Source organism: Oncorhynchus gorbuscha, linkage group LG02 (assembly GCF_021184085.1).
Source record: "Oncorhynchus gorbuscha isolate QuinsamMale2020 ecotype Even-year linkage group LG02, OgorEven_v1.0, whole genome shotgun sequence".
Taxonomy (NCBI): domain Eukaryota; kingdom Metazoa; phylum Chordata; class Actinopteri; order Salmoniformes; family Salmonidae; genus Oncorhynchus; species Oncorhynchus gorbuscha.
In genome coordinates, this window is record NC_060174.1 from 89,279,368 (window position 1) to 89,295,362 (window position 15,995).

The window sequence follows — 15,995 nt, forward strand, 5'->3', positions numbered from 1 at the left end:
TGGCTTAATTAACCAATAGAATAGTTACAAAGGTGCTAACCCTGCCCACTTGGTGCTCAAGCAAACGCTGGAAGTATTTGAATGAATTCAAGTAGTATTTGAACCCAGGTCTGAACTGTTTAGATTCACCCCTCATGTGTATATTATCCTCAGGTAAAGCCTGCCAGGTCAAATGGGCAGCCCAGGATTCTTCCCACAACCACCTGATTGACTTGGTTCTCCTCGAACTGCTACCGGACAATAAACAGGCCCACTCCTACCACCTCCTCATATTAGGTACAGTAGTAACATGTTATTTCAGATGATTTACAGAAACTTTGAAGCCCGAAAGTCTGCACACTATCATTTCAATGTAACAGAGTGGTGTGGGAAGTAGGACATGTAATAATAAAACTGTTTCTGGTCTTTGCAGACAATGATTTCCACCTTGGCGACACCTTGCCCAAGTATATACCAAAAGGTATTTTCTGCCCCTCTTATATATGTTTTGCATTTTGTAACTGAGTTGGTTTAAACTCACTCCTCAGGTTGAAATACCCCCACCCGCTAGCTTTTCGTTGGTGCAGCTGGCTAAGGTGTTTCCAGAGGACGGGCACGTGTGTTTGCAAGACAGAGGATGCAAGATTGAGTTCTAGTGTGAACTCTTGAGCGAGGAAGCTAAACTATTGAGCGACAGCGTGACCACATTAATATTATGTATTATACAGTGATGGAAAAAAGTATTTGATCCCCTGCTGATTTTGTACATTTGCCCACTGACAAAGAAATGATCAGTCTATAATTTTAATGATAGGTTTATTTGAACAGTGAGAGACAGAATAACAACAACAAAAATCCAGAAAAACGCATGTCAAAAATTGTATAAATTGATTTGCATTTGAATGAGGTAAATAAGTATTTGATCCCTCTGCAAAACATGATTTAGTACTTGGTTGCAAAACCCTTGTTGGCAATCAGAGGTCAGATGTTTCTTGTTGTTGGCCACCAGCTTTGCACACATTTTAGGAGGGAGTTTGTCCCACTTCTCTTTGCAGATCTTCTTCAAGTCAAGGTTTCGAGGCTGACGTTTGGCAAATCGAAACTGGCTAGGCCACTCCAGGACCTTAATGTGCTTCTTGAGACATTCCTTTGTTGCCTTGGCTGTGTGTTTTGGGTCATTGTCATGCTGGAATACCCATCCACGACCCATTTTCACTGCCCTGGCTGAGGGAAGGAGGTTCTCACCTAAGATTTGACGGTACATGGCCCCTTCCATCGAAGTTGTCCTGTCCCCTTAGCAGAAAAACACCCCCAAAGCATAATGTTTCCACCTCCATGTTTGACGGTGGGGATGGTGTTCTTGGGGTCATAGGCAGCATTCCTCCTCCAAACACGGCGAGTTGAGTTGATGCCAAAGAGCTCCATTTTGGTCTCATTTGACCACAGCACTTTCACCCAGTTGTCCTCTGAATCATTCAGATGTTTATTGGCAAACTTCAGACGGGCATGTATATGTGCTTTCTTGAGCAGGGGGACCTTGTGGGCGCTGCAGGATTTCAGTCCTTCACGGCGTAGTGTTCCCAATTGTTTTCTTGGTGACTATGGTCCCAGCTGCCTTGAGATCATTGACAAGATCCTCCTGTGTAGTTCTGGGCTGATTCCTCACCGTTCTCCTGATCATTGCAACTCCACGAGGTGAGATCTTGCATGGAAGCCCAGGCTGAGGGAGATTGACAGTTCGTTTGTGTTTCTTCCATTTGCGAATAATCACACTAACTGTTGTCACCTTCTCACCAAGTTACTTGGCGATGGTCTTGTAGCCCATTCCTCGTTTTTGAAAGTGTTCAGTTTCATTAAAATAAGATGAACCCTTACCACGCGGCTCTTTGGTCCTCTCCTTCTTCCCAAGACAACGGTTACAGAAACACCCACCAAAAAAGGACCAAGCAGCGTGGGGGGGAGTGTGGCGAAGTCAGGTAGGAGACCTGCGCCAACTCCCCGTGCTTACCGGAGAGAGAGAGGGACCGGGCAGGCACCGTGTTATGCGGTGGAGCGCACGGTGTCCCCGGTGTGTGTGCATAGCCCGGTGCGGTACATTCCAGCTCCTCGTATCGGCCGGGCTAGAGTGGGCATCGAGCCAGGTGCCATGAAGCCGGCTCTACGCATCTGGTCTCCAGTGCGTCTCCTTGGGCCTAATCTCAGCTCGCTACCTGTATCATTTTTATTTTATTTCACCTTTATTTAACCAGGTAGGCAAGTTGAGAACAAGTTCTCATTTACAATTGCGACCTGGCCAAGATAAAGCAAAGCAGTTCGACACATACAACAACACAGAGTTACACATGGAGTAAAACAAACATACAGTCAATAATACAGTAGAAACAAGTCTATATACGATGTGAGCAAATGAGGTGAGATAAGGGAGGTAAAGGCAAAAAAAAAGGCCATGGTGGCAAAGTAAATACAATATAGCAAGTAAAACACTGGAATGGTAGATTTGCAGTGGAAGAATGTGCAAAGTAGAAATAAAAATAATGGGGAGCAAAATAAATAAATAAAATAAATACAGTAGGGAAAGAGGTAGTTGTTTGGTCTAAACTATAGATGGGCTATGTGCAGTAATCTGTGAGCTGCTCTGACAGCTGGTGCTTAAAGCTAGTGAGGGAGATAAGTGTTTCCTGTTTCAGAGATTTTTGTAGTTCGTTTCAATCAAAGACACCTGGGAGCCAGAAATCTTTCTGATTGAGAGGGGGTCAAATACTTATTTCCTCCCATTAAAATGCAAATCAATTTCTAACCTTTTTGACATGCGTTTTTCTGTTTTTTCTTTTTGTTATTCTGTCTCTCACTGTTCAAATAAACCTACCATTACAATTATAGACGGATCATTTCTTTGTCAGTGGCAAAACGTGCAAAATCAGTAGGGGATCAAATACTTTTTTCCCTCACTCTATTAGGTGAAATATTGACTTGTTTTGCATTAGGGTGAGTAACGGTGTGTGCTTTGTGCAGGCAGTGGAGACTCGTTCACGGTGGTGACCAAGACTCAGGAAAATGTCACAGTGACTCTGCACTTGAGGGGCATGGTGTTCAACCCCATCAGTGCCATCCTCTACATCTGGGGCAACGCTCTGCTCTGCTCGTGGGTATTCAGCTGTGTGTGTGTGAGAGAGAGAGCGGCTAGCTTACATTTAGGGTTCATATAGATTTGAGCGACAGGACTGTGAGCACACACAACTGAAACCGCCTCTGAAATAAAGGCTAGAAAGTAGCAGAAGTGTGTGCATAACGTTCGTGTAAGGGTTTCCATTAGGAAAATGTGGCGCCAAACTTTTGGCTGGCATTATTTTAATTTACCAGACACCCACGGTTCTCAGAATGACAGAAATCACCTCTCCATCACGGTTGACAACTCCACAGTGTCGCCCTCCCAGAGTGCAAAGAACCTTGGCGTGACCCTGGACAACACCCTATCATTTTCTGCAAACATCAAAGCAGTAACTCAGTCCTGCAGGTTCATGCTCTACAACATCCGTAGAGTACGACCGTACCTCACACAGGAAGCGGCGAAAGTCCTAATCCAGACACTTGTCCTCTTCCGTCTGCACTACTGCAACTCGCTGTTGGTTGGGCTCCCCCGCTTGTACCATCAACCTCCTGCAACTTATCCAGAACACTGCAGCCCGCCTGGTTTTCAACCTTTCCAAGTTCTCTCATGTCACCCCGCTCCTCCACACACTCCCCTGGCTTCCACTTGAAGCTCGCATCCACTACAAGACCATGGTGCTTACCTACGGAACAGCAAGAGGAACTGCCCATCCCTACCTTCAGGCTATGCTCAAACCCTACACCCCAACCCAAGCACTCTGTTCTGCCACCTCAGGTCTCTTTGCCCTCCCACCCCTAGGGCAGCTCCCGCTCAGCCCAGTCCAAGCTCTTCACTTTCCTGGTACCCCAATGGTGGAACCAGCTTCCCCCTGATGCTAAGACAGCAGAGTCCCTTCCCATCTTCGGAACACCCCTGAAATCCTATCTCTTCAAGCAGTATCTTAAATAATCCTCCTCACCCTTCTAGCTCTGACTCTACGTTGAGGAAGAATTTACTGTCTATGCCTGTCATTTGTTTGTCCCACCTAGCTGTCTTTAGATGAATGCACTGACCAGATAAGAGCATCTGCTAAATGACTAAAATGTCAACTTAATTAATCCTATTAACAGAATATGCAACTCGATGATGCAACTGCGTGCGTACTTTAGAATAAAGTGACGAGTAACGTTAGGCCTAATGAACAGCAAAATCACTAGTCTATGTCAATCTATTATCCCCCATAGTAGAAAAGTTGACCTATTCTAAATAGCCTATTCCAAACAGACTCTGGGATGATATATCCCACATTCATATAACCAGTAGGCCTAGGCAAAAAAAATCTAAATAAGCCATGAGGCTGATGCAACAGATCAGAACGTTTCGCTTAAAATGTTGATAAACCATTATTTCTTCACATTATAAGTGGAGCAATGCGCATGTTTGTGCCTTTGGCTATTGATTTGAAAACCAATAGAACATGAGAGAAATGGGCTACTTGTTTCAATGGCATATTTATGAAATAATTACCTCTCATGTTTGGTTGTGTTTTGGCTAGGCCGCTTTGAAGCAAGGTGAACATTCCTCATAATATGTCATAAAATGATCAGGTTTCAAATTATTAAGTGTATGTTTTCAAAATGCATACGGCCTCCAGCTCATTGCAAAGTGGTGTGTGACGAACTGAAGCCTGCCTACCGTTATATGCACTTGAATGGCAAAGGGGAAGTGTGCTTCAATTACAGTTGAGAAATACAAATAATAGTAGCTCTTTTTAGCCGGGGCTATCAAAACTGTTTTTAACATGCGATTTAATTTAGAATTGTTTGCGCAATGATTGGGCTTAAAAATAAATAAAACATCACGTTTCACTCCAGCTGCAACAGAAGCTGAAACAGATTTTCAGCTTTAACTAGACTATCTTATCTGTATGCTGTGCACGTGTGATAAATAATAATCATAACGACTAATGAAAATACATCTGGCCATTTAATTCCTCGAAATTATGCAAAGTAACCCATAGACCGATAAGTATGAGCGGTCAAATGTATTTGAATCAACTGGTATTCTCATTATTTAATAGGCTAAAAAGCATTATTTTGCAATGGCATTTTTTTTCTATTTTTTTCTGATAATTAGCTGACCCCAAGTTTATTTCTCGGTTTATAATTTTTTTTATCTGCCCAAATCCAGCTACTACCGGCTAACAGAAACCCTGGTGCATGTGTGTGTAAACGCAGGTACAGTTGAAGTCGGAAGTTTACATACACTTAGGTTGGAGTCATTAAAACTCCTTTTTCAACCACTCCACAAATTTCTTGTTAACTAACTATAGTTTTGGCAATTGTTTACAGACAGTGAATTATAAGTGAAATAATCACAATTCCAAAGAAGTTTACATACACTAAGTTGACTGTGCCTTTAAACAGCTTGGAATATTCCAGAAAATTATGTTATGGCTTTAGAAGCTTCTGATAGGCTAATTGACATAATTTGAGTTCATTGGAGGTGTACCTGTGGATATATTTCAAGGCCTACCTTTCAACTCCGTGCTTATTTTCTTGACATCATGGGAAAATCAAAAGAAATACAAGACCTCAGAAGTTTTTTTAGACCTCCACAAGTCTGGTTCGTCCTTGGGAGCAATTTCCAAACGCCTGAAGGTACCACGTGCATCTGTACAAACTATAGTACACAAGTATAAACACCATGGGACCACGCAGCTGTCATACCGCTCAGGAAGGAGACGCGTTCTGTCTCCTAGAGATGAACGTACTTTGGTGCGAAAAGTGCAAATCAATCTCAGAACAACAGCAAAGCATCTTGTGAAGATGCTGGAGGAAATAGGTACAAAAGTATCTATATCCACAGTAAAATGAGTCCTATATCGACATAACCTGAAAGGCCGCTCAGCAAGGAAGAAGCCATTGCTCCAAAACTGCCATTAAAAAAGCCTGACTACGGTTTGCAACTGCACATGGGGAAAAAGATTGTACTTTTTGGAGAAATGTCCTCTGTTCTGATGAAACAAAAATAGAACTGTTTGGCCATAATGACCATCGTTATGTTTGGAGGAAAAAGGGGGAGGCTTGCAAGCTGAAGAACACCATCCCAACCGTGAAGCACGGGGGTGGAAGCATCTTGTCGTTGGGATGCTTTGCTGCAGGAGGGACAAGTATACTTCACAAAATAGATGGCATCATGAGGAACTAAAATTCTGTGGATATATTGAAGCAACATCTGTCATGGAAATTTCCTTAATTACCAAATGATGAGAGAGCAAATCACACACCAGTCAGAGTTAACATTCACCTTTAATAATAATTAAGCTTTTGCAATAGCATTTTCACTTTCAACATTTCAGTATCTCTAATGAAAAGTTGAGTGAGATCTTTTATAGAAAAGATCCACCCCCCCCTAGTCGCCTCTTCAACCTCAGGAGGCTGAAGAAATGTGGCTTGTCACCAAAAGCACTCACAAACTTTTACAGATGCACAATCGAGAGCATCCTGTCGGGCTGTATCACCGCCTGGTACGGCAACTGCTCCGCCCACAACCGTAAGGCTCTCCAGAGGGTAGTGAGGTCTGCACAACGCATCACCGGGGGCAAACTACCTGCCCTCCAGGACGCCTACACCACCCGATGTCACAGGAAGGCCATAAAGATCATCAAGGACAACAACCACCCGAGCCACTGTCTGTTCACCCCGCTATCATCCAGAAGGCGAGGTCAGTACAGGTGCATCAAAGCTGGGACCGAGAGACTGAAAAACAGCTTCTATCTCAAGGCCATCAGACTGTTAAACAGCCACCACTAACATTGAGTGGCTGCTGCCAACACACTGACTCAACTCCAACCACTTTAATAATGGGAATTGATAAAATATATCACTAGCCACTTTAAACAGTGCTACCTAATATAATGTTTACATACCCTACATTATTCATCTCATATGTATATACTGTACTCTATATCATCTACTGCATCTTTATGTAATACATGTATCACTAGCCACTTTAACTATGCCACTTTGTTTACATACTCATCTCATATGTATATACTGCACTCAATACCATCTATTGTATCTTGCCTATGCCGCTCTGTACCATCACTCACTCATATATTTTATGTACAGATTCATATCCCCTTACACTTGTGTCTATAAGGTAGTAGTTTTGGAATTGTTAGCTAGATTACTTGTTGGTTATTACTGCATTGTCGGAACTAGAAGCACAAGCATTTCGCTACACTCACATTAACATCTGCTAACCATGTGTATGTGACAAATAAAATTTGATTTGATTTGACATGACAAACCACAGGTCTTAGGAACTTACACAAAGAAAAACTTTACTTCAGAGAGGAGTATCCCATAGCCAGACAGCATTGGCTAAACAAAGCTCTTATCTCGTTCTTGGTACAAAGTGGTACCAAGACATTACCCCCACCCAATGATATATATTAATTGTCATTTTAAACACTCCCATCCCAAATACAACCAATTCTGGACAAGCTCACGGAGAGGAGAGTGAGCCTCTAGGTCAAGATAAGGGCAACGAGAGAGGGAACATACTGACTGTGACTGGCACACAGACATGGTGGAGCCAAGAGATAATTGGTTCCCCCTCAATCATCCCTTCACATGTTTTAAAATATACGGTTACACATGACGACAAGTTTGACCTCTCCCCTCTCTGCGGCCCAAGTAACTGAACCCTGACAGAGAACAGATAACTGCAAATGGCCACCATATAGTACAACAAGATACCTTCTGATGAGAAGTAACTCACAAGCATATAATGAAAATAAAACATCTTATCTATGTTACCCAACTAATTCTGATTTATCCCCAACACATCTCAAGACATCAGTTAGGAAGTTAAAGCTTGGTTGCAAATGGGTCTTCCAAATGGACAATGACCCCAAGCATACTTCCAAAGTTGTGGCAAAATGGCTTAAGGACAACAAAGTCGAGGTATTGGAGTGGCCATCACAAAGCCCTGACCTCAATCCTATAGAAGATTTGTGGGCAGAACTGAAAAAGCGTGGAGGCATAAGCAAGGAGGCATACAAACCTGACTCAGTTACACCAGCTCTGACAGGAGGAATGGGCCAAAATTCACCCAACGTATTGTGGGAAGCTTATGGAAGGCTACCTGAAATGTTTGACCCAAGTTAAACCATTTAAAGGCAATGCTACCAAATACTAATTGAGTGTATGTAAACTTCTGTCCCACTGGAAATGTGATGAAATAAATACAAGCTGAAATAAATGTTTCTCTCTACTGTTATTCTGACATTTCACATTCTTAAAAAAAAGTGGTGATCCTAACTGACCTAAAACAGGGAATTCTTACTAGGATTAAATGTCAGGAATTGTGAAAAACTGAGTTTAAATGTATTTGGCTAAGGTGTATGTAAACTTCCGACTTCAATTGTACATGCATGATGCTTGCATGAAGGTAGGTCATATTTGCAGAAAATCATTGTCTATCGTTTGTCTGTGGTTCCCAACAGTCAAGACCAGGGGATGAGCTACCTGTTCTTTAATGGCTTCCCTCTGGATCAGATGATCAAGTACTTCACTCTGTCCTACCACGGAGAGTTCGCCTTCGTCACAGAGACCGAAGAGGTATGTATATCCGTATGAAGTACTTTTTTGCTCATTCATTGTGAAATTACGTGTATTTGTGTTACAAATTAGTGTGTGTGAGCATGTTTGTTTGTGTGCACGTGTGTGTTTCAGTTGTGGTGGGGGCAGGAGGGCGTGGACCAGGTAATGCGAGTGCGCCCCTCCCTGGGCTGGCAGGCCTTCTCTAGCCTGCAGGCTCTGAAGGGCGACAGCTCCTACTCCATGACCCACAGCCTGCTCACTGTCTTCTACGACTGGGACAAACAGTTGCAGGAGGTAACCCTATAACTATTATCAATTTATAAACGTGGATTGTGTATCAGTCTCATAGGGATGTATATGATTAACCAGATTGACAAGTGTATTGTGGTAGAATCAGACAGTTGTGGCAGTCTTAAGATTTGATCACAGTTGTTATATAAAATACATTGTACATCACTTGTACAATCTGAGTGTGCACTAGGCCTATTTGTTTTCATGAGAATATACACTGCGTGTACAGAACATTAGGAACACCTTCCTAATATTGAGTTGCATCCCTTTTGCCCTCAGAACAGCCTCAATTTGTCTAGAATGGACTCTACAAGGTATCAAGCATTCCACAGGGAAGCTGGCCCATGTTGACTCCAATGCTTGACACAATTGTGTCAAGTTTGCTGGATGTCCTTTTGGTGGTAGACCATTCTTGAAACACACGGGAAACTGTTGAATGTGAAAAACCCGAGTGCGTTGCAGTTTTTGACACTCAAACCGGTGCGCCTGGCACCTACTACCATACCCTTTTCAAAGGCACTTAAATCTTTTGTCTTGTCAATTCACCCTCTGAATGGCACACGTCTCAATTGTCTGGAGGCTGAAAACTCCTTCTTTTAACCTGTCTTCTCCCCTTCATCTACACAGATTTAACAGGTGACATCAATAAGGGATCATAGCTTTCACCTGGTCAGTCTTTGTAATGGAAAGAGCAGGTGTTCCTAATGTTTAGTTTTCTCAGTGTAGATGTTGTATAATTCCACCTGTGGGAGGTTGATGGTAAACCCTCTCTTTCGTCTCTCTTTCCTCTTGTTAGGTGGTTTACACAGTGGACTCTAAGGGAAAGGGTTCTGTGGTGAAGAGGGAGCTGCCTGTGCCAGAGATACTTTCCTATAGCCACTTCTCGACCACCCCCCCGCAAAGTCCACCACTTGGAGTACTGTTCCTTTATCTGGGTTTTCTACTGACTATACTTCAATGTACATTTTTTGCCGAATATATATATATATTACCGTTTTCCTTTCTCCCGCCCTTTCCCCTCTCCCCCCAGGTCGTTCAGTGCCTTCTCTTTTCCCCTGACCTGCCCCTTCTTCTGGGAGCACATGGCAGACCTGCCCCACCCAGAGCCCTACAACCGCATCCAGCAATACCTGACCCGGCCCCCCCCTGGTGCCCACCTCCTTGGGCCTCCAGACCACTGCCTCCCTGGCCACCTACCAGGGCCTGCTGCACCACCTGCTCCAACTGCACTCGGACTACATCATGGTAGGCCTATATCAGCCGTCTGTCTGCTCCATACCACGCCCAATCCCAAGTCGACCCCAATTCACTTGTGGAGATGAGAGGATTTCCCCAGGTCCTACAAATGAGAATGTCATCTCGGTCAACTTACCTGGTAAAACAAGGGTTAAAAAACATTTGACCATTATCTACCTCAGATCTCCACAAGTGCATAGAGCGAAGAATCGAGGGGCCAATTTGGGATTGTGTCCTACTCCTTCATTCTCCTTCCTCAAGCTCCAGTGTAAAATTACCGCCTCCCATCAGGCTGGTGAAATCCCTCACCTCAGTGCTGTTGTGATTGCCAGAGGAGGCATTGCTTTTGTGAAGGATTTAACGATACTGACTTGATTGACTTTACCTCTTTCCAGGACATTGGTGACCCCGTCCATAACCCAACCTGGCGCTGGTGGAAGGACAAAGTTATATATGCGGTCAGATTCTTCTTCTAAGAGTTTGACCCTGCACAGAAAACACACACGCACAGATGGATACACACACAAATATATACACCATCTGTCACTCCACATGAAAGTTTCCTTTTAGCCCTTAATACCAATCATGTCCTCTTGGCTCCCCAGGACTACTACTTCTACATGGCTAGCAACGGCGTGTCGTCCACAGGCTTCAACGTGGAGATTGGGGGCTACTCCCGGGCCTACATGAGTTCGGAGATCACCTTCCCAGACATGGTGTACCTGGACCGGGTCTCCTCCTTCTCCTTCTCCATCTACATCGCCTGCGGCTCAGCCAAACACCTCTCTGTGGAGGAGAAACCCCGAGGTGGGAGCATAGAATTGGCTCATGTACATTAGGCTATATTTAAAAGACAGTGAATGATGTTTGTACTCCAAGTCATACACCAGTGAAAATCATTTCAACATGCTAATGAACTGTTTAAGAGCATTCTGTTGGCGTTCCTGTGATGTTGTTTTACGTCATTTGTTGTGTGTCTCTAATGATTGTCGTACCTTAAAGAGCTCAGTGACATCAACTACATCTGGCTCTCAGCTGAGGTATCCAACAACCGCTACATCCATGTGTCTGTGACCAGGAACGAGCTCTTCAACAGAGGGGCCGTGTTATATAAGGTAACACATACAGAAACCAAGCCTAAGATACCTCAGTATGTCCTTGACTTTTACAATCTACAACATATTTCTCACACAGCTTCATTTTCACATATTTTCAGTTGATCACAGTGGCAGTGTGCTCACAGCTCAGTGTAATATAATATTTTCCATTTAGCAAACACTTTTATCCAGAGCATGCATACATTTTCATATCAGTGGCCCCAGTGGCAATCGAACCCATGGCCCACGACCCTAGCGTGCTCTACCAACTGAGCAAACAGGACAAACTGTATAGTGTTACCATTACAGAACAAAATGTTGTTCTTCCGCGTTCCCAGGTGACTGTGAAAGACAGGGGGCTGTTTCCCGGTCAAGTGCTGGCGGGTGAGGGGCTCCTGGCTTTCAACCTCCTGCTCAGGGTGAGATGCGAACGGCGAGGGCCTGGAACAATATGGCTCATATATTTGACAGGGAATGCTACAACTCTGAATGTTTGGAGATGTTTTATGAGTAGTGTTGTTGAGTCTTCTATCCACCAGGTGTCTCTCTCTCTCTCTCTCTCTCGAACTGATGTGTGAATGCAGGTGAGCAGCTCGGAGATGAAGTGCTACCAACAGAAAGACCAGGGGATAGCCCTTAGAGTCAGTATTATGTTGTCTGTACTCCATCTATGCTGTCCTATTTTGTTAGACTCATTTAGTAGGGTCAACTTCAAGACAACCCAATGCATTGAAAACACTGGTGCTATAGGCCATTCAATGCCATCTAATGCATAATTCACATGGCTCGATTATTTTCCTTTCATGTCATCCTTTCCATCACAATTTCAGCAACTATGGTGGATGTGTTACCAGGCTAGCCCAATACAGCTCAGCTCAGCCCTATAGTGTGACCAGGCATACATGTCTCTGCCACCTGTAACTGATATTCCGTTTTGTTTTGCACCACCACTTAGGGGCTGCACAGGGTGCCCATCTACATTGGCTGCCCTCCCGGGAACCGCCTGGCGTTTGACATCACAACCACCCTGGAGCAGTGTGCCAACAACAACAAGCGCTACTTCAACTGCCCCAAACCCGACCCCATCATGCCTTGCTTTTACTACGAAGACCGTGAGACTATGACCCTGAACTAAACCTGATTTGAAATAGTCAACGTTTGCGAAGACATAAGTTTTGACCCTCAACCTAAATCTAAATTGCATACATACATCTTGTACATTAGTGCAGCGGTGAAAATGTATAATGTAAGCCCCCTCTAAATAGGAAAAGGGGGATACCTAGTCAGTTGTACAACTGACTAGGTATCCTAGTCAGGATAGTCAAATGTGTCTTCTGCATTTAACCCAACCCCTCTGAATCAGAGAGGTGCTGCAATAATCGACATCCACGTCTTCAGCGCCCGGGGAACAGTGGGTTAACTGCCTTGCTTGGGCAGAAGGACAGGTTTTGACCTTGTCAGCTCAGGGATTCGATCCAGCAACCTTTGGGTTACTGGTCCAACGCTCTAACTATATATATGCCATTTAGCAGACGCTTTTATCCAAAGCGACTTACAGTCATGTGTGCATACATTCTACACATGGGTGGTCCCGGGGATCGAACCCACTACCCTGGCGTTACAAGCGCCATGCTCTACCAACTGAGCTACACTACTAGGCTACCTGCCGTCAACTACCTACCCAATTTACATGTCCTCCATTGTGTCTCTGTCTGCAGTGTTTTATCCCTTCTTCTTGATCCAGGACATGGTCTCTGGAGAGTCCGAGAGATTCCTCGGGAGGTAAACCCCCTCCCCCTTCATATTAATCTCATCCCCTCTTGTGCTGCCTTTTTGTACTCAAGACATAAAAAGAAACGTCTTTGTGGTTTCTATACATTAATTGCTGTTGTTGAAGCCCATGGCTTGATATCATACTGTCTCTAATTGTTACACTACAGCTATACCTTTAAGGTGGTTGGCGGAGGAGCTTACTCGAAAGATCACATCCGCCTCTACACTCCAGAGGAGGTGCTTATGTATAACAGCCTCAACTACAGGTAATGGAGTTGCACTGGAGCTACACAGGAAAACACACAGGAACCAAATGTATCGTTTTAATATATTAGGACCAGGTTGGTTTAAAATACGATACCAATAGAGATGCATATGTGTGTGATTCACCCTGGTTTCTCTCTGTCCCACAGCTCCCAGAGGACACTGGTCTGGATGTTTGAAGACATGGACAGCAGTGTTAATATCACTAAGGAAGGATTCGTGGTCATGCATGGCAATACAAACAAGATTCGGTAACACTCACCTACACATATATACATATATACACATTATTTCAGCTTTTATTTCTTTCATCACATTCCCAGTGAGTCAGAAGTTTACATACACTCAGTAAGTATTTGATAGCATTGCCTTTAAATTGTTTAACTTGGGTCAATAATTTCAGGTAGTCTTCCACATGCTTCCCACAATAAGTTGGGTGAATTTTGGCCCATTCCTCCTGACAGAGCTGGTGTAACTGAGTCAGGTTTGTAGGCCTTTTTGCTCACACATGCTTTTTCAGTTCTGCCCTCAAATGTTCTATAGGATTGAGGTCAGGGCTTTGTGATGGCCACTCCAATACCCTGACTTTGTTGTCCTTAAGCCATTTTGCCACAACTTTGGAAGTATGCTTGGGGTCATTGTCCATTTGGAAGACCCATTTGCGACCAAGCTTTAACTTCCTGACTGATGTCTTGAGATGTTGCTTCAATATATCCATATAATTGTCCTTCCTCATGAAGCCATCTATTTTGTGAAGTGCACGAGTCCCTCCTGCAGCAAAGCACCCCCACAACGTGATGCTGCCACCCCCGTGCTTCACGGTTGGGATGGTGTTCTTCGGCTTGCAAGCCTCCCCCTTTTTCCTCCAAAAATAACGATGGTCATTATGGCCAAACAGTTCTATTTTTGTTTCATCAGACCAGAGGACATTTCTCCAAAAAGTACAATCTTTGTCTCCATGGGCAGTTGCAAACCGTAGTCTGGCTTTTGTGTGGCGGTTTTGGAGCAGTGGCTTCTTCCTTGCTGAGCGGCCTTTCAGGTTATGTTGATATAGGACTCGTTTTACTCTGGATATAGATACTTTTGTACCTATTTCCTCCAGCATCTTCACAAGGTCCTTTGCTGTGGTTCTGGGAGTGATTTGCACATTTCGCACTAAAGTACGTTAATCTCAAGGAGGTAGGACACTTCTCGTTCCTGAGCGGTATGATGGCTGCGTGGTCCCATGGTGTTTATGCTTGCGTACTATTGTTTGTACAGATGAGCGTGGTACCTTCAGGCGTTTGGAAATTGCTCCCAAGGATGAACCAGACTTGTGGAGGTCTACAATTATTTTTCTGAGGTCTTGGCTGATTTCTTATGATTTGCACATGATGTCAAGCAAAGAGGCACTTAGTTTGAAGGTAGGCCTTGAAGCACATACACAGGTACACCTCCAATTGACTCAATGATGTAAATTAGCCTATCAGAATCTTCTAAAGACATGACATAATTTTCTGGAATTTTCCAAGCTGTTTAAAGGCACAGTCAACTTAGTGTATGTAAACTTCTGACCCACTGGAATTGTGATACAGTGAATTATAAGTGAAATAATCTGTCTGTAAACAGTTGTTGGAGAAATTACTTGTGTCATGCACAAAGTAGATGTCCTAACCGACTTGCCAAAACTATAGTTTGTTAACAAGAAATTTGTGGAGTTTTTGAAAACCATTTTTAATGACTCCGACCTAAGTGTAATGTAAACTTCCGACTTCAACTGTATATATACACACATACCTATATACATACATATATATACACACACACACACAGACATACTATTTGAATAATGTATATGTGTGTATATATATGTGTGTGTATATATATGTGTGTGTGTATATATATATATATATATATATATATATATATATATATATATATACGTACACAAATATACACACATGTATATACACGCAAATCGGAAGGACGCCTTTTTTCATAGACGATTGCACTCTCTCGAAGGAATCTCCAAATGGGGAAAAAAACTGAGATTCTCTCCTTCCAAAGGCACGAAACCATGACTGTGCAACTGGAAACATTTGTGACTGGAATAATTTTTTTGTTCATTTTTAATTTAATGCACATATATATATATATATATATATATATATATATATACACGTTTATATACACACACGTGTGTATGTATATACATATACACATATATATACATACATGCAATATATCACAAAAGTGAGTACATTTTTGTAAATATTTGAGCATATCTTTTCATGTGACAACACTGAAGAAATGACACTTTGCTACAATGTAAAATAGTGAGTGTACAGCTTGTATAACAGTGTAAACTTGTTGTCCCCTCAAAATAACTCAACACACAGCCATTAATGTCTAAACCGCTGGCAACAAAAGTGAGTACACCCCTAAGTGAAAATGTCCAAATTGGGCCCAATTAGCCATTTTCCCTCCCTGGTAACACTTAACGAGTCACATGATACAAGAATGAAGAATGTCTCTGGTTGTCAATTGGATACGTTGTAGTAACGTCGTTGTGTGATAGACGGGATACGCTGTCTGTTCCTTCCTAACCCTCGTTTGCAGCGGCTGTTGCTAACCCAAGGTATCACTTCTGAAGTGAATAAGAGTTCAAAGTTCATA

At 43.2% G+C, this 15,995-nt stretch overlaps 1 protein-coding gene across 1 annotated transcript in view; it reads left to right on the top strand.

The window, feature by feature from the left end:
• The window catches only part of LOC123990791 (cation channel sperm-associated protein subunit gamma-like), a 36,344-nt gene that overhangs the window by 14,533 nt on the left and 5,816 nt on the right, over positions 1–15,995 (top strand). Inside the window, 15 exon segments of the mRNA XM_046291667.1 lie at positions 154–276; positions 413–460; positions 2,992–3,121; positions 8,583–8,697; positions 8,812–8,973; positions 9,767–9,886; positions 10,001–10,215; positions 10,602–10,684; positions 10,777–11,013; positions 11,209–11,321; positions 11,642–11,944; positions 12,259–12,415; positions 13,022–13,085; positions 13,244–13,342; positions 13,490–13,591. Coding sequence (XP_046147623.1) covers positions 154–276; positions 413–460; positions 2,992–3,121; positions 8,583–8,697; positions 8,812–8,973; positions 9,767–9,886; positions 10,001–10,215; positions 10,602–10,684; positions 10,777–11,013; positions 11,209–11,321; positions 11,642–11,944; positions 12,259–12,415; positions 13,022–13,085; positions 13,244–13,342; positions 13,490–13,591 — 2,071 coding nt within the window.